The 19728-nt window shown below is 41.6% G+C and overlaps 1 protein-coding gene across 3 annotated transcripts in view; it reads left to right on the top strand.

Moving 5' to 3' along the window:
• pigq (phosphatidylinositol glycan anchor biosynthesis, class Q) overlaps window positions 1-9744 on the top strand; it is a 91658-nt gene extending 81914 nt beyond the window's left edge. The window contains exons 11-15 of one of the 3 annotated variants that reach the window (XM_084677050.1): window positions 6252-6332; window positions 7520-7634; window positions 7843-7904; window positions 8196-8385; window positions 9209-9744. In XM_084677050.1, the coding sequence (XP_084533176.1) occupies window positions 6252-6332; window positions 7520-7634; window positions 7843-7904; window positions 8196-8348 (411 nt within the window). In that variant the 3' untranslated portion in view covers window positions 8349-8385; window positions 9209-9744. Of the gene's footprint in view, window positions 1-4791; window positions 5093-6251; window positions 6333-7519; window positions 7635-7842; window positions 7905-8195 lie in introns of those variants that run through there. The other 2 variants (XM_084677049.1, XM_084677051.1) reach the window with 2 other exon arrangements.
• The last annotated feature ends 9984 nt before the right edge of the window (window positions 9745-19728 follow it).

Here is a 19728-nt window from a genome sequence, read left to right as displayed (position 1 = left end):
CAGATTCATCTGTGGGGTATTAACAGATAAAACAGGGGTTGATAAATCTGTTGGAATAATATGGATAGTTCTGTGACTTCCAACACTCGGTTCAGGTTTGTAACCATGCATTTTACCATGCCATTTTCTGTTTGTGATGATGACCGGTATGTCTAATGAAATAGCATGATGGCTGTCCCAGTGTAGCTTTTCTTTGGGAGGGTCTATGTCACTGAGCTGTTCCATCACAAGGGAATTCATCCGGGGGGTGCAGATCTGTGCAGGGCCCATGTCCTTGCAGGAGGCTGTTTGAATGTTCTGTTCCATGGGAGGTTGTTTTGGATGCGTCAGTCAGCTTAGACAAAATAGGGATAGGGAGGGAAACTTGATTTGTGGTTAGGAGCACCTGACTGATGTTTTCTGTTAGTAGTCAAGATCCTCTACGGTTTGGTCGGAGTCCCTCCGCTTGAAAACGGTCTGCACAGTTCCAGAACACATTGAAACTAGAGAGGGGAACTAATTTCTGGGGAAATTGTAGGGTGTGCTTGCTTACTTGCGTTGGTTGCAGGGGTCCGTATTTAAATTACATTTCTGTATATTTTATATAAAAATGCATAGCCTACTTATTATTTATAAAGATTACATAGATTTAAAAGCATATTTTTTTCTGCTCATTTGCAACTCAAAATACTAAGAGTGAAGAGTAGAATGAAATAGTTGTCTTCTCATTTCCCCTGCAAGAGGGAATGGTGATCAGCAACCTCATACTTGAATCAAAACAAATACATTTGGCAGACCGGTGTTCAAATAGTATCATCTGCTAACTGAAAATATGCCCCCAAAAACGTAAATAAGCTTGACATTTATTTAGGGGAAAATCACTTATTCATAAGAATGTCAGTGGTAGCGACCATTTTCAGTAACAAGGCAAAATGTGATATAGCCCTGCTGTGTGGAGAAGCTGCCCCGGTAAATTGTAGGCTACAACTACTACTAGACTGTCTTGGTAGCGATTGCGTTGGTTGAATTCGATTTAACGTTACTTCCGTTGTATGGTCTAGGCTGAAATGAATTATTTTCATGAACAGATTGAAGTTTAGGCAGTGGCAATGGAGTTCAGGTTAGTAGTCACTAACATGTGCCGCCGTTTGACTTCCTACGTAGGGTACTGTAAACAGCTGTGATGTTTTTTTGCTACTAGACTACTGTAGGCTACAGTACAGCGTTGCAGTGAGCTACACTGGTTTGAAACCACAGGTAATTTTAATTTCACCAACAAATCATTTACTTGTAATCTAATGTCAAAATAAATCCTACAACGAAAATGTATTTGTGAGGAATGTTTATTTTAACGATTGAAAACAGATGCATCATAGACCGCTGTAGTATGTGTTGCCCGAGCAACAGAGGCTAATGTCATGATGCCAATGCTTCAGTGAAATAGTAGACTACTGTGTGGGAAAGTAGATGTAAGTACTTCCTTATATCATCTTATATTGTACATTACACTTCACAATTGTGTTTCATATCACAAAGTAAAATGGGTAAATAGTTATCACCCTGGCCTCTTTTCTTGTGGCGTTTCTGCAGCTCCCTTGCAGTAAAGCAGTTAGCCGAGCTATCTCCCAGAAGAACGAGCTGCTAAACTAATGTTCTGCTAGAGGTAGTCACGCGATATTTCGTGGTGTTAGTGACGTCAGTAGCGTCAGTGACTGTGGCTAGCAAGTTAGCCACCGTTAGCTTCACTTTTGCCACAAAAACTTAATAAAAACCTAAACCGTGCAACGGAACATAAATCCCAATAGAACCAACGCAATCGCGACCAAGACAAACCTTTTGACATTGACGTTGTCTATGTAGTCCAAATATTGACTGAGCCTTAGGGTCGCGAAAATAAACAATAATAAATATATATGTGAGATAACAATGGTTTGTGCTCGCCGAAGGCAAGCGCACCCCAATTATCGATAAATCTCAGTTTGTGTGCCAGACAGACCGATGCCAATCATGTGTTGAAAGATAATCATCGACTGAAGGCTTCTTTTCCTCTGCGAAAGCATGCAATTGATCCACTGATGAATACATCTTGATATCTGTTGAGTGTGTTCAGTAGCTGGGTGAAATGTTTTTTTAGTATCTCAGTGCCAGTTTTCTTGTGTAGGATATCAAACGAGCCAGTGTGGATGATAATCTTTGGGTTGTTTGGTTTATTGTTGAGGATTGTTTGTACCTCTGACGACAGTTCCTCGACAGATATGTTGCGAAGACAAATATTTTCTTTGCCAGTTTAACATGTACTGTCATGGCATCTCCAATCAAGATAGTGGCCATATGTGGTGATGTGTTTGCATTTCTGACGTTTGCCTTATCAGTAGCTGCGGAGCCAGTTCTTATCTTATTTGGGTTAGCAATGATAGGACCTTGTGCTAGACCAAGGTTAGCTACTGTGTCAGTGCTAGCAGTAGATTCTATAGTGCTGCAGCGTTAGCTCCTCTAAGTGCTGATGGGCTGTGGGTAGTCTTAGCATACCTTGGATTTTGATAATCCTGTGATATTGTTGTCTGATAAGGCTTGATAGGGGGTCGAACAGTGCCCTGAGTGGTCCGAGAGGGGCTTGGAGTGAAATGGGGGACTCCCGGTCGCGATGATGCGATGACGATGATGTGTTGGATTTGCATGTGTATAGTAGCTACCATCATGGTGTGTCGGCAATCTGGGCCCTTCATGTTTGTTAGCTGCGTGGCTAGCACTCCTGTGCCTCTTCGCCTTGGATTCCACACACAAGGGAGAGAGAGTTCTCAGTGGTTCGAATCTGTGTCTGAGTGGGACAGGAGGAGAGGTGATGCAGGAAGAGTTTCTGCCTCGCTTTTTTTGCTTTTTATCCTTGGTGCAAGTCCCATCTCTGATGAAGGTAGAAGCGGTGCTAGGCCTCTTCGGTTCAGCGCCGAGAACAGGCCATGACTCATCCGGTCCACCGGCCGGTGGAAAGAAAGCTGGTTCCAAGGGTGGCTCATTAGCCGGTAGCTTAGCCTCCGGGCGAGGTAGCATGGAATCTATAAAGTCTTCGGTCTCTCTGATATCTAAGAGGGTTCTGACTCTTAGCTCCAGTTCGACTATCCTCTGAGTAAGTTGTTTGTAGTCGTTGCAAGCCATAGTTCTACAGGGAACAAGCTTTAGCTTGCTTGCCTGTGGTCAGTCTGGGAGAGCAGCCCCAAATACTTCTGTTCTCCTTGGGCTCCAGTCCCTCAGGTTGTTCCTTTTTGTGGTTGTAGTCGATCCACTTGATTTTGAGTAATATCATCAAAAACTATCCATATGATTGAAACTTCAGAGCATTTCTCCGTGAATGACTAGAAAATATGATAGAAGCCAAGCAGGGAAGCAAGCAGGGAATGTCAGGGGGAGGAGAGGGCTGGCAGTTGGCAGTAGCCTAACACCAGACAAGGAAACCGACTGAGGACTAGCCAACTCACTTTCTTTTCCTTTATTCTTTCAACTGGATGTAACTGAAAGCACTTGGTTAAGATATTAAGATGTATTTTATATTTTTATTTTTTATCGGCGACCGAAAGCTAGAGTTCTATGGCATGTAATAGGTCTATAGCATACCTGGGCATGGGCCGTGCTGTCCCAGTCCGGCCCGCGTGAGGTAAATCTAAAATAAATACATAACTGTTGAGCGGTAGAAAATCTGAAGTCTTGAATGACTACAGTGATCAGGCGATGTACGTATGTGCGCTTACGCAGCCTCACCGACAGAAGACACTGAGTTAGCTGTAAATGACCCCTCGAAAATGTCCTCTCACAGTAGGAAACGAAAGGTTGATGCAGAATGTAGAGTTTTTAACAAGACATTGACTTCTATCTGTTTACTGAAGTCAAAGGCAACGCTGTGTGCTTAGTTTGTGGAGAACAGGTTGCTGTGTTGAAGGATTACAAAAAAGTGGACTAATACAAGAACTTGATTGATGTAGAGTGGGTGCGGGCCGCTGATGGTTTGCTAGTTAAGCTGCAGATGATCCCGTCAGCTGTCCTTCGCATATCTACTTTAGACACTCACTGAGTAAGAAAAACTGAACTGAACTGGAAACATCCAAAGCACTTCTTGCTTTTGTATGAAGTTAATCAATTGCTGGTCTTTAACATACATCTTGTGTATTTTTGTGAAGGTTTCAAGGTATGTCAAAAGACACTTTCTACATATTTTCAAGGGCTGTCAACTTTAGTCGTTTAGTCGACTAATCGGTCGATTTCGTCTTGGTCGACTGACATTCTCATTGGTCGACCAGTTGCTTTTTTTTTTTTTTTTTTTACCAATAAAGACATTTTCATTGATTTACTCTTTGATATTTATTCCTTTATAAGCAGTTATATATTACTGTATTCAAAATATAATTAGCCTATGTTTTATCCCCAACTTTTTTAGGCTATTTCGTAACAGCGCCACAGTTTAGCGCACCACGTAGAACACTCAGGAACCGCACGTGGCTGGCTGCACTGCTGCTTCGCGCTCAGTAGCCTAAGGAATATGGGTAGTTTTGCTGTATTTATTCAGTTAGAACGCTACGTGATTTGTCTTTAGTCGACAAAATGTCCAAGAAATCGAAATCTTCTGTCTGGCTGCATTAAAAAAAAAAAGACTAGACTGTGGAGTGCAAGCTATGCGGCCTAAAGCTAATTTACCATAGCTCAACAACCAATATGGCCTATCACCTAAAAGCGGTAAGCGATTTATACACGTGTCAGACAGCTGAGCTTGCTATGTCTAATGTCTAAAAGTTTATATATTGTATTGGTTATGTACATATGCAGACTGGAATATCCACCAGAGAAGCGGCTGTCAGTGGTAACGGACAACGCTGCCAACATGGACCTCTCGGTGGAATTACTTAAGGGATCCGGTCACTGGCCAGACGTGGAGTTGGTCAGGTGCGCGATTGTGACGGTCACTATAGACCTAGGACAGAGCTCCTCACTTTGCAGTTAAAAAAATCACTTAATTTTCTTTTTTTTTTTTATTATTATTATAGTTTTATGTATTATTTCTGTTTTTTTGTTGTTTTATAAAAGCTCTATGACAATTCTTTAATAAATGGTCAATCAAAATGCAAAACATTGCGTCTCTTTTTTTTTTTTTTTTTTTGTAGACTGATCGTTGGGCAGGACAAGACTTTGGTCGACTAAGCATTTCTTTGGTTGACTAAAGCCCTAATATTTTCATAGCCTTATTGTAACATGGACTACAACCAGTAGCAGCTCAAAACCATATAATTTACAGTTTTTTTTATAAAGTAATCAAATTAATATTGAGCATAATTAAGTTCAGCCTATTGGTTCGGCCCGCAACAACGGCCCCAATTTCTCATGTGGCCCTTTGGGAAAATGAATTGCCCACCCCTGGTCTATAGGGACCGTGAGTTCGAGTCTCAGCTGAGGCGGCTTTTGCTAAACTGCATTTTGTTGTCTCAGTACTTGAATGACAATAAAGTTTAATAAAAAATGATTCTTAGTAGTGCCCGATTATAATTATATTGTTGGTAGCAGATTCACTGGCATAGCTATGTTGCCAAACATAATAGCAGTAGACCCGAATTACAGACATTAATACCCATGTAAAGAAAGAATGTGTTTAAATTTGTCTTTGGGATCAGTGATCCCTTGATGCAGCCTAAAGAGCTAACAGTCTAGGCGCCGTTTGAAGGCGTTGCTTTGCTGGGCTGACACATTCGCTACAAACTGTGCACAGCACTAACAACTCCTGTACGCACGCCGAGTTATCTATCAAACTGTAAGGTGTAGTGTTCATGTGACGTAGGTGACGCGTATTTGTGACATATGTCTGGGGTGTTCATTACATGCATGTGCTGTGCACACGTCTACGCAATACGCGTGCACATAGCCAGCCTGACCGGTGCATCACGCTGGTGTGTCCATTGTGAGTCTATTTACATTGCTCGCGTGCGTTCAGATCGCGTTCAGATCAGAGTTATGATCGTGAGATCGTAAGAAAGGTGCTAGTAAGGCACTTTCAAATAATTCAGTGGCAGTGGCACAGACGCCCCTCACACACACAACCACTTATTAAGCACTCACACTGACCTGAATGAATAATAACACACACCTTCACACACTCTCACATACACCACATGTAATGCACATGCAATGCAAACACTCCTGGGCCAGGTACCGGACCCTTGTCACACACACATCCTGTGCTTACACTTACACTACCTGTGTTGAATGTCTCGTCCGCATGTTGTCCTGTGTTTCAGCTGTTCATTGGGACACTACTCTTCACCATCCTGCTGTTCCTCCTACCCACCACCGCTCTCTACTACCTAGTCTTCACTCTGGTGAGTCTCAGGCCCCGTTTACACGCAGGAAAAACGCATATATTATCATGCGGTTTGGCCTTTCATTTACACGAAAACTGAGGTTTTATCACGGAAAACGATCATTTTTAAAAACTACGGCCAAAGTGGAGATTTCAAATCGGAGATTTGTGTTTGCATGTGCACTAGGTTAAACAGAGTCACAGTATGCGACTAAAAATGCATTACGTCATGTCAGCGTCCGATGTTTACAGTTAGTTTGCTTACTGATCATGGATGCTGTTAAGGTAATGCTCATTTATGCGTCAATGCAAACCCTTTGGCCTGTTTGTATTTACAAACAAAACAGATTTTTTATATCGAGGAGCAGAGGTGAAGATTTTGAGAATTCTGATTGGTTTGCATGGCTTTATCCTTCTCGTTACATTGCCGCCTACGTGTTTGGCATAGTTATGATGGAGCTCGGGGGCGTATTTATGCGGGTTCATGTAAACGGAAACGTTATTTTTGAAAACGGAGGGCAAAAATATTGGTTTCTGTAAATACCCGGCCATGTGTAAACGTGGCCTCAGCCCACATACCAACCCGTAACTAGTAACACCCCCCCCCCCTCGATACTCATCCATTAAGTACATTTACCATCTACACTTCCCACAGCCATGCATACAATATATCATGCTAATCTCGCTAATGCGATGGCTTGAACAGCTTCTGTTTTACTTAGGAAAGGCATTTGATGTCAGATGGTAGATTTGATGAGGCTACTCACAGCTGGCTTTCCTTGAGTCCCCACAAATTAGGCACACTGGCTTTTTACTTTTTTTATTTGTCCATTTCCCTTTGAAAGCACAAAATCCTTCATCTGCATTTCTTTTTTTGACAGTCGCCATAATGCTACGTGTTTGTTGCGATCACCCTGACCGTGACCTAAACACTTGATTCTCCCGTTTTATAATATTTCCTTTTATCGTACCAAAAACGTTATTGCTGTCCAGATAAATTAATTAATTGCCTCGCGGGCCAGATCAAGCTGTCTTGGGGGCCCACATACAGCCCAGAGGCTGGACATACCCCACCCCTGGTCTAGCCTAAGGCCTTACCGCACCACAGGGACCCTGGTTTGATTCCTGCATGCTCTCCCCTCTATCAATTCCTCTCGATTCCTGCTCTCCCCGCTAACATGAACTTTACCCAACGCTGTCTCTCAGCTCCGCCTGGTGGTGGTGCTGTTCCAGGGCATTCTCCACCTCAGTGTGGATTTCATCAACTCCTTCCCTCTCTTCGCCATTGGCCTGAAGGTAGCCAGGCCCTATCGTTTAGCAGGTGAGGGAGCGAGGATGGGTGGATGGATGGATGGATGAATGGGGGTAGACAAATAGATGGAGAAATAAGAAAGATTTTATGGAACAGCAGAATTAAATGAGGAAGGAAGACCTAGCAATATGTTTGGATGAAAATATGATGTTGGTGAAAGATACACACTTATCCGTGTGTGTGCGTGTGTGACCGACTCTGGTACTGTGTCTTGCAGCGGGGGTAAAGTTCCGGGTGCTCTGTGAGGAACCAGGCACGCCACTTCATCTGATGATGGAGGTACAACTTCTCTCTTTTTATTCCTCTAATCCCCCCTCCTTTCCTGTCTCACACTGTGAACCACAGTATCCACAGTTTTACTCTTATATACTTGACATGCTCTCTCCGTTTTTCACTAATTTCTCTATCTCTTATCTTTTTCTGTTGCTTTCTTCTTTTTTCCTTTATCTTACTCTCTCTTTCTATGTGTCTGTTTCTCTCCTTGTCCTGCTCTCCTTATTTCCCTCTCTCTTTGTCTCTCACTCTCTAATCCCCGCCCATTCCATCTCTCTCTCCAACTTCCCCATCCAGATAAACCCTATCAGCTGCAGCACTGTGGTGCAGACCTACCGGATGCCCACCTACAGCTGTTACCCCAAAGACTCCTGGGGAGCACTGGTTAAGAAGCTGTTTCTAGGGGAGCTCGTCTACCCGTGGAGACACAAGGGAACCAAGATTGACTGAAGAACACTAGTGAGGAGATGAATACAATGCAGAGAGGGTGAGGAAGGAGATGTGGGAGATAAATGGACTTCAGAAGTAATACTCAGGTTAGGTGAAGACTCATGAGCAGCAGAGAGGGAGTGTAGGAGCGCGATAGATAGCAGAGGGAAGTGTGTATGTGTGTGGGGGGGGGGGGAGTTCATGGAGTTTGTGCGTCGATGTTACAGAAAAGGGGGATGGTGATCCCTGACTAACAATCAGGTATTTAAAGCATTCACTGCACACAGTTTCCCGCAGAAAATGTTAGTTAAGGTGGTAGGGTGGGGTTTGCCGTAAGAGCTGTGGGGGAGGGGGGGGGTAGTTTGTGCGATAGACTAATTTGTTCTGCAGAGAAGGGAGACTGGCGTTTTGGAATGGAAAATAGAAAACAGGACAGAGTAACATATATAAAAATAAGGTAATATATATAAATTGTTACAACGTAGTTGGGGCGGCAGGCGTGTTGTCCTTAGGCGGCCGCCTTAACTGAAAAGTGCTGCAGGAAACCCTGCTGCACAGATGAAGTAGTCTTATTTAACCCTAGATTTATTTTTCTTACATTTCATAATTATACAAAACCAGTTTAATGTTATTCCATTACGAATGTGTAGAGAAAGGGTTTAATGTTAGAGGCTTTGTTAACAAAAGAGTTTATTGAATAAATATTTGTGTATTAATTTTTTTGCGTTTTCCTATGCATTTGCCAGTTGTCATGACTTCCTGTTGTGTTCATCAGAAAGAATCAACCTTCCAATTGTTTCAGTTGTTTGTGTGAAATGCATAGAAGATGACTATGAAATGCATAGGAGATAATCCTTGTTCTATCTCTCCTAACTTTCTAGGGGTAAGCCCTCCTGTACCATTCCCTAGGTGTTCTATATATATAGTACTTTCACCAACACTCCCATTGGCAGCTGGCGCTATCCCTAGGAGAACTTACGAGTGATTTATGGTTGTGATTCACCCCTGTGTTATAAACCTATAGATCATGATACTTGGCATGGTCAGGGCAGATGGTACAGGTTTGTCCAATCAGGTGGCTGCTCACTTTGTCCTGGCCTCAGTGTGTGTCAAGTTGCCCTGGAATCCAAACATAATAATAGCAAACCTTAAGTGATAGTACACTTGTATGCTGTGTATTTCAATTTTTACATCTAATTTGTCCTTTCCATTAAAAGGTCGTTTTCTCCTGTGCCAAAGTGTGTTTACTCATTTTATTTTTAAAACTGATTTTCAATCATTTAGGCTTGAAACAGAACCATTTTCTTTTTTGTTGGCATTGTTGTTTGATTTCACTTGATTTTGTATTGTTGAATATCAGTCTTATCAGTGTTTGTGTTCCACTACCATTTGAATAAAATATGGATTATTTACTTAACTACAATGTTTTTCCTTATGTCGTTATATAATCTGACAACATGGATCATAAAGGGAACTGTGCAGTTTGTGTTGGTATATGATATTACTATCAGTTTGCTTTTGCATTGTAAGTATCATTAACTATTGGTATACTAATATCAGTCTTTCACTATCTCATGCTCTCTCCTTGATCTCTCTTTTTTGACTAATCAGTGTATGTATGTATATATTTCAGTACTGGAACCCAAAAAATACAGGGCTATGTCAAAGTACTGACAGTAGTCTAGAGTTTTCAGTAGTAGTAGAATAGAATTGTGAAGGGAAGGTATGGTTATGGTTATGAGCTGGTGAGCAAAACTGGATGATTGATGATATGGATCAACACACTAAAACACTAGTGTTTTATCAATGAATTAGCCAGCAGGGATTTAGCAGTATGGCTCTAAAATAGCTTACAGACTGCATTTATTATATGAACAAACCATCGGTTTACCCTATAGACCAATTATCACCCTACGTCACACAACTGTCAAGCAGGCTCAACTGCGCATGTCGGTTGCAAAAGACGAACTTCTCCCCGGTCTATTACACTTGGAGTGTCGATCAGGTCATCATATATCTCTGGCCACTGGATTGCAGGGCTTGATATTAACTTTTTGAGGCTCTTGGCCTTTGGACAAATACTAGGGCTGTGAAATGATTAAAAATTGTAATCAAATTAATCACAGGTTTCTGTTGATTAATCATGATTAATTACATATTACCGAATTTTTGTCATTAGTGTGCGTCTTTGATTTTGCGGTACCTTGATGTTCGAATCACCCGTTGCTACACGCTAAACTTTGGTGAACCCCTCGTCCTCAACAATATCAATCGGTCTACAGCTTTTTGCAATACATTTGGCAACTGTGCTAGTCACCTTGTCACGGGCAGACTTAGTGAGGGCCCTACGCTGTTCAGTGAGGGTGGTTTGGCGCATTCTACTTGAACTCCCCTCGCCGACCAACGCATGCTTCGCGTTGAGGGGGTATAGGTTACTTTAGGCTGGTATTGCTTCGGTAAAACGACAAAATTCAGTCATTTTGCATTCAGTCATTTAGCAGAAGCTCTTATCCAGAGCGATAACGTCTTCCCGCAGAGCAGGGCTCCAGACTAACTTTTTTTACAAGGAGCACAGTGCCCCTGACTGAAAATTTTAGGAGCGCAAGCAGAAAATTAAGGGGCACACCTTATATTGACCTGCAATGCATTTATTAATGTAACTGGAGAGGGTACATTTATTAATGTAACTGGAGAGGGTACAATTCGTACAAAAGTGCTCAAGCACTCCTAATATTTTTTTTATATTTTCTTAAATATATTGTTTATTATCATTTGATGCTGGTAGTTCATGAAGAAAGGGACATCCTTAGTTTTTTCATTCAATATTTTGCATAAAAATACATAAATGTATTAATTGTTATCCAGTTAAATAAGGAATTTTTTTATTAGCAAGGGGGTTTACGTTTAGCACTTTTGCAAGGCACTGTATTCATGTCACATTCTCATTGGGGGCTGAGCACCCCTAAAGGTTTGATCCTAGATTCGCCCCTGCAACGCACCATATAAGCTTGAGTTTAAATACATTATTTAATGTAACATTATGTACTGTACATGCAAGTCTTAGCTAAATGACTTAAATGTATGATGCACTTTTCGATCAGTCCTCCGACACCACAACACGATACTTGCCGAGTATAATAGCTGCAGAGTGTGCATATCACTTTGGTTTTATTGGATGTTCCATCTTAGTTTTTTTGGAACACAAACTTCTCATCCAGAAGTTGCAGATTGGGTGGAATTGTGGTTATATTACGTTAAATGCGTTAAACAAAAATAACGAATTAATCCTGTAATTTAATCATAACGCGTTAACGCGTTATTTTTCACAGCCCTAACAAATACATTTACTTTTCACTTGTCTATACACAAAAGTCACTTGAAGCCGATACCCTTAAATAGCCTGACCAAGTGATCGGGCAAAACTAGCCTGGCTAACGAAGGTCACTTTCTCAGGTAAATTACGAATGAAACAAGCTCGGTTATAGAAATCCAAGATGCTGGCTATCTTCATAAGGCTCGTATTTACAATAGGAGGTCCTCCCTGACGTTTCTGGTGTATAATGGAGTGAAATACAACATTGTGCACACTGCCAGTGAGTGAGTCTGACTGAGGCTAACGTCAAAACAGTTTAACGGGGACGCAGTCTCACTCAGATTGCCAGTTTAAACAAATCAGAAAAATAATCAGACCAGCTGGCTAAAAGCAGAATTCCCATATCTCTTGAAAGCTGCTCTGCTTGACTTTTTAGATGTAGAATTGACTTGAAAACTGTAAAATTATGAACTTTGTGACATGATGTGAAGACATGGTTGCCGCTCGACTATGCGGTCTGTACCGGGCGACATTCTCAAACAACAAACACCAAACATTATAGGAGCAAAACGGTTAAATCTAGGATTTTTTTGTCCTCATGTTTGTGGTCTCTTACATTTTGAAAATCTTTCAAAAGATTAACAAAATAATTTTGTATGCACCCAGCATTAGCCAGGGAGGTGACCAAGAAACCATTGATCACTGACAGAGCTCCAGTGAATGTTCTCCAAGAGAGGAGAGCCTTCCAGAAGGACAACCGTCTCTGTACCACTCCACCAATCAGGCCGGTAGAGTGGCCAGATAGAAGCTACTCCTCAGTAAAAGGCAAATGACAGCCCGTCTGAAGTTTGCCAAAGGGCACCTGAAGGACTCTCAGACCATGAGAAACATAATTCTCTGGTCTGATGAAACAAAGATTGAACTCTTTGACCTGAATGCCAAGCGTCATGTTTGGAGGAAACCAGGCACCGCTCATTACCTGGTCAATACCATCGCTTCAGTGGAGCATGGTGGTGGCAGTATCATGCTGTAGGGATGTTTTTTAGCAGCAGCACCTGGTAGACTAGTCAAGATCGAGGGAAAGTTGAATGCAGCAATGTACAGAGACATCTTTGATAACCTGCTCCAGAGCGCTCTGGACCTTAAGACTGGGGCAAAGGTTCATCTTCCAACAGGACAACGACCCGAAGCACACAGCCAATATAACAAAGGAGTATCTTTGGGACAACTCTGGCTGCATGGGCGGCGCTAAGGAGGGGCTAGCAAGTGCTTCAGCACCCCCGAGAAAGACAAAAGCACCCCAATAGTACCCCATAAAATATTGCTCATTTAGTAATAGTATTCAGGCCCAGAGTGGCCTGAATTCTCCATCTGAGAATTCCCGGTGGGCCGCACTGCCCACTCATAAATCGGGCCAGCAGATTGCCTGCTTTCTCTTAGTTTTTTCACACACCAAATAAATCAATATGTGTTAAGTTACTGTGTGACTGATAAGTAAGCTAATAGGCTAGGCTACACTAGGTTTTAATCTAAATAAGCGCATGATCAGACCGTGCATTGAAAAGTGCAGTTTTCAGTTGTCATGCATGCTCTCTTTCTCAAACACAAGTGCATGTACCAGAGCCATGGAAAAAGAGAGTTGGGACGCTTCCATAGACTCCCATTGTTATTGAGGAATGCGGAAGTAAAGCGTGTCACATGCGACCTGTAGTTCCAAACTTTAGGTCCGTTCGACATGGATTGACTTCATGCAGCGCTACAGCCATCTGCAGTCGGCTGACTTGAAACAGTGAATTCTGGTTAGACTTTTTGTCCGACTTGAGACTGCGCGGAGGATAGGTCACTGTGACGTCGCCATCAAAGTACCGTGAAATCGATTCGAGAACTGCCGGCTGTGTAGCCGAGCGCATTTTCTCAAGAGCAACTGCATGGGTTCTGGTGACGACACAGCTATTTCATGATTGGCCAGACTCACACACAACAACTTTGACACGTGTTTTGTAATTACTCTGACACCTTCAGTTTCGCCAATGCTCAAATCCGGACCAAACTGTTATTTAATTGAATTGAAAAAATATTGAAGAAAGGGTTTTACTCCGCCTCTTCACTAACAGAAAGACCACGTTTAATTATAAAAAAGGTAGAGTAAACAAACAGCGCTTAATCGGCTGTGACTGACGTCAACGCAGCAAACCATGAGAAGCTGAAATGTCCGACTTCACCGAGCCGTTTTCAACTCCTCCCCGACTGCAAGCGGCTACTCTCGCCGGTTGTTTCATGCAGCCCCCGTCTATGTCGAACGTACCGATTGTATTTTCCCCTGTCCCACCCCATTCATTTTCAGTGTCTCCGAAGCAAGTTTGCTGGTAAATTGATGAAAATCCAGCATTTTTTCACATTTCTACCACCACATAAATTGTTATTAGTAGTATTTCATATAGCTAGCTTTAGATAAAGTTAATGGCTAGATTATAACTTGTTGGATTATAAATGCAGTTAGAGCTAGACTGTAGGTCTAGTATCTAATGTAGCGTTAAGCAACACTTTTACTGAAGCTAGCTGGAGAGCACGTGTATCATAACCAGAAGTCAGTTGGTTTATGGTCTGTCAAATTAGTTGTAGTTATTGGTGTTTGTTGGCATACGAAGTTAGTCTTCTTTTATTAGCCTAGTTAGTACATTTACATTTATTCATTTATTAGACCCTTTTATCCAAAGCGACTTCCAAGAGAGAGCTTTACAAAATGCATAGGTCACTGATAACAAGATAGCCTCAAAAACATTGCGGGTAGCCAAAACAAGAAGCACATATTGTGAACAACCAAAATTAGTGCCAAAGGGAAGGACCATTAGCTAGCATGTAGTTAAACAAGTTACAATTAAACAACATGAATCACTATAAGTGCAAGTGTACCTGTAGAAAAGCAAGCAACAGTAAAAAATAAAATAGTTACTACTAACCAACAAGAGCAACAAATCTCCAAGCAAGAGTCATTGTGTTCCTGGAGGAAACTAACATTGGGACCAGCAAACCATGGGCGTCGCCACAATGTAACTTGGGGGGGTCATGTCCCCCCCACTTAAAAAAAAAGTTGTTTGGACCCCCCCACATTTGTGATCAAAATATTAGTGCATGACTGGTCTACTAGTCCATCTTTCCATTGCTTCACAATCAAATCCGTTCCACTTTATCAGTAGGGAGAATACCCAGTGCAATAGAGTTCCACTCTGCGTTTTCTAGACAAACAGCATCACGCACGCAGATTCAACTACCATACTCTTTGATCGACGGGTCACGTTTGCAGCTTATGGAAGCAAATCGTGACCAAAATCCAAATGAAAATGCATTTCCAGAAATGCATTTGTATTTTCAGAATGTGGCTGCATTTATTGACTCATAAATGAAATTAGTAATCAATCATCCTATTTGAATATTAATTTTCTTCTTCAAGAGTGCTCAATCTTTCACTTAATTGAAATGAAAAAGAAATAGACATATGAGATGTAATTTTCAAAATATGCCCCAGCAAATAGATTCCAAAATTCAATTTGAAATGTAAAATTTGAAAATTAAAATGCATTTCCAGAAATGCATTTTCATTTTAAGAACGTGGCTGCAAAATCGTGACCACAATATTCAAATTCAAATGCATTTCCAGAAATGCAAAATGAACGAAAAAGCATTCTGAGCAGCGTAGCAGAGTGACGTAAGTAGCCGCTCTTCTTCAGCTCCCTGCTGACCGAGCTACCCATCTTGTTCGGTGGGGGCGGTGTGCACAACTGCATTGCATTACATAGCAAATGTGCCGGGAAATTGATTGAATTGCCGGGTCTTTAGAGCAGCGTTCCCCAACCGGTGCCCACCGGTCAGTGGACCGGTACCGGTCCGTGGGTCAATTCGTACCGGGCCGCACAAAAATTATTAATAACATTATTTCCTCTTAATTGATTATCAGTATGAAAGATGTTTTATTCTGAAAAATTACCTGATTCTCTCCTTCTCCACAGGCCTTTTCCCCTGAGCAAAAAAGCTCTGCAAAGACTTGTGGTATGTATTTACACCGTAGGCTTGAATAAAAACCGAAGGCGTGAAGCTAGAGAGAGAGGATGCAATGGAAGATTTCCTACATAAGTATATCTACTACTTCAAATTGAAAACGGAGAAGATATTTAGAGTAAAGACAAGTTACTTTACATCTGTGTTCAATATCGTCAATTAAAGTTAAAACTTTCCAGTTACGAAGCGTTTGTTCGTAGGATTAACTCCAGCTGCAGCAAACACTTACCCCAGCCCTGGTTTGGCTGTTCGTGACGGTCAGCTATGACAGTTGAGCCTCGACTTTTGCATATTTCTCTAAAACTTGCTAAAATAAAAACGATCGAGATACATTATGTACACTTTAAGCTCAATGTACATACCTTGTTTGGCCAATTTCAGAAAGTTATAAGCTGAAGGTTCAAAGCAACCGAAAGGTATTTTAAATAGGGGCTGGAGCTGGATGAAGGCATAAAACTACAGAAAAGAGAAGAAAAATGCTAAACTAAGTGAAAAAAATCTGAAAGAAGAGAAACAATGCATAAAAATGTGAACATTTAGCAAATTAATATTTGCTGGAGTTTCAAAAGGCCTGAAATGTATGTTAGAAAGGACCTGCAGCAAGATGAAGGCCGAAAAGTACAGAAAAGAAGGAAAAAATGCAAAAGTACTGGCAGTTGGAAGATGCTGTGAAATGTATTTTTGAAAGGACCTGGAGCAAGATGAAGGCAGTAGAAAGCGGAAGAAAAGAAGAAGAAAAATGCAAAACAAAAAGGGGAACATTTCAGAAAGATGAGCTGCAGGAAAGTGTGAAAATTGAGCAGAAACCCAGTTGCTGAAGTCTGGGTTGAACGAATTTGAAGGTAAGAGGACAACACTGGAATGACTGGAACTTGCTGGAAAAACGTAGCAACCGCTGGTCATTGGCAACAGACTGGCAACTTTTCTAACCTAGAATCTCAAAACGGAGGAGAAACTAATCATGCGTGCCTGCACATCCAGTCCTGTTCAGACACTTAATTTAAGATTACATAAAAAATAATAATTCATAGTGCAGGGTTGCTGATGTTGTCGTTACTGTACCCCAGCCCTGGTTTGGCTGTTTGTGACGGTCAGCTATGACAGTCGCGCCTTGATCTTTGCAGATTTCTCTAAAACTTGCTAAAATAAAAACGATCTTGCTAGATTATGTAGCGTCACTGTGTCCAATCCCGACCGCTGTAAACTACGACACCCATTTTCCGGTCTTTTTGCCACCATTTTCTTTTGCAATCGTTACTGTTAGAGCCATAAACAATATGTGTATTATTTATGTAATAATATATTTTTTATTACCTTGTTATCATAATGAATACTTCTGTAAATTAGAGACTTTTATTTTGACACGTAGTCGACCATGTGAAGAAAGCATGTTAGTTCGAAGGAACAGAGGCACGGAGGTACACAGTGTTTTGACCGTGCTGCTTGAACGTGCTGCTTAACTGTGAAAGATTAGAAACATTTATTTTATGTAAAGACAGGTTAAGTCAAGATAAAGAAATGTAAACCTTTTGAGTTTGCACGCGTCGAGTACTTTCCCCGAGTGCTTCAAGAAATGACACAGATAGTGGATCGGCTGCCATAACATTAGTCAAAAAACTACTCCAAACGGAAAGGAAGGACATTCAACAAAAAAATAAGACAATTTATGTGGACGTTGGTGAGAAAAGACAAGCAATTCTCTAGATGGATGGAGCATCGTACAGCTTTCAAGCTAGCACATGTACTACAATGCGAGTGGAGCGGTAAGAAGAAGTTTCGCCAAAGGAAATTGTGCTTCGTTTTGCCTACTACATACGTGTGGAAATTCCGTCAAACATTGGTTAATTTCCGAAGACAGTAGAGAAGACCTCTGAAGTAGCCTACATTTTAAGTTTATGGAGTGACTGAAGATTGTTCTGATTGTGTATTAGTTAGTTTCGAATGACTGCTTAGCCTTTCTGAAAGCTTCCAATATGGCTAGTGAAAGGTTGTCTGACGCACCAATTCATAATGACCAAAGAAGGGAGCGCAAACTCACACCAAAGGCTATGGAAGAGAAGCTTCAAAGACATATTAGCCAAAGGGAATCGAAAATGACTCAGTTAATAACTAAAATGAAAGAAATAGACAACATGAAGGAAAATTGAGATTATGTTGATTATGTTGAACAGGAATTACAATATAGCTTTTACAAGCTGTTTGAAGAGTTTACCCAGCTGAATAATGAAGTCAGGCAGTTATTACCAGCTGACGAAGTGAGTAAAGATCAGATAAACTGGTATGAGCAAAAGGCAGCTTCAATCAAAGGATTTGTCTTTGGAACAGAATTGTGGATGAAAGCACAAAGAGAGAAGCTTGTTGAGGAGGATGAGATCGGTCCTCAAGACAGTGTGTCCGAGGTAGCTGAACAAAGCCGAAGGGACAAGAGTAAAGTGAGTTCCATAGGTGGGCGATCCAGCGAGTCTTGTACTAGTTCTGTAGTACACATGAGAGAGGAGGCTAAAAGAGCCACTCTTCTTGCACAAGCAGCGTTGCTGAAAAAGAAGAAAGAAATACAGCTGAAAGAAGCAAACGTAAGAGCTGAATTGGAGCAGTTAGAATTAGACACCGCTATAGCGGCTTCTGATGCCAAGTTGAAGGTGTACACAGATCATGAGAGTCCTTGTGATGGAATGAATGACTATATGCAGACTAAGTTGCCAAACACAGATACACGTAGTCATGCAGAAAGAGGACTCGGACATGAATACATTGGATCCCGTACAGATGGCAGTAGAGCTTGTCCTGTACGCGAATATGCTGGGTCTTGTATAGATGTCAACAGAGCCCATCTTGTACATGGATATGATCTCCTGTGGATGTACCCAGAATCAACCCTGTATATAAACATCCTGAACAGACAGGTGATGGGGAAGATGAAGAGTATTATATCCCGGACACTACTGCACGAGGTATGCCTACTGGAACTGCTGTTGGAAACACAAGAAGTGCACCTCGTTCGCATGTTCCCCGTAGGGTGTCTGCAGATAGAGATCTATCTGAAGTTCCAGAGGAACCAAGGCCCTCAAATTACAAGATTTATGAGGTGATGCACCATCAAAACAGAATAACTGAGATGCTGGTTCAGCAGCAAAATCTGTCTTCATTACCCAAAATAGACATTCCTGTGTTTTCCGGTGATCCGCTCACATTCAAGTCGTTTCTCAGAGCCTTTGACAATGCTATTGACAGCATAACACATAATGATAGAGACAAACTCTTATTTCTGGAGCAGTATACTAGCGGAGAGCCACAAGAACTGGTGAGGAGTTGTGAACACATAAGGGCCCTGAGAAGGGCTACAGAGAAGCCAGGCTACTGCTTCAAAAGCAATATGGTGACGAGTTGAAAATAGCGATGGCATTCATAGACAAAGCTTTGAAATGGCCACAGATAAAGACAGATGATGCGAAAGGCTTGCATGCGTATGCGCTTTTCTTGATTGGTTGTCGAAATACCATGCAGGACGTTGACTACTGGGATGAAATGGATAATCCAACGAACACGAGGGTCATACTTTCCAAGCTACCATATAAGATGAGGGATGGATGGAGACAGAAGGCATTTGACATCCAGGAACATAGAAGAACCAGAGCTAGGTTCGCAGATCTAGTCACTTACATAGAGAGACAAGCCAAGGTTGCCATAGATCCTTTATTTGGCACAGCACAGGTAGACAGTGCACCTGTTAAACTAAATGAGAAAGACACTATAGCTAAGAACACAAGAAGAAGCACAGCCAAGGGTAGCAGTTTTGCTACAAGCATTGCTACTTAAAGGCAGGAGCCTTTGCATTCAAACCAAAGTGCCAAGACAGATCAAATTCAAGTTCCGGACGCATGTGTGTACTGTGAGAAGAAGAATGTATTGGAAAACTGTGAAAAGCTCAAGAAACAGACACACACAGACAAGATTGAATTTTGGAAACATAAAGGATATTGCTTCGGTTGCCTTACACAAGGTCACTTAGGTAAGGATTGTATAAATAGGCTG

This window comes from Hypomesus nipponensis, chromosome 17 (assembly GCF_054491055.1).
Source record: "Hypomesus nipponensis isolate SF chromosome 17, ASM5449105v1, whole genome shotgun sequence".
Lineage (NCBI taxonomy): Eukaryota > Metazoa > Chordata > Actinopteri > Osmeriformes > Osmeridae > Hypomesus > Hypomesus nipponensis.
Note: the sequence above shows the minus strand (reverse complement) of the source record. Positions and strands in the feature narration are given on the sequence as shown.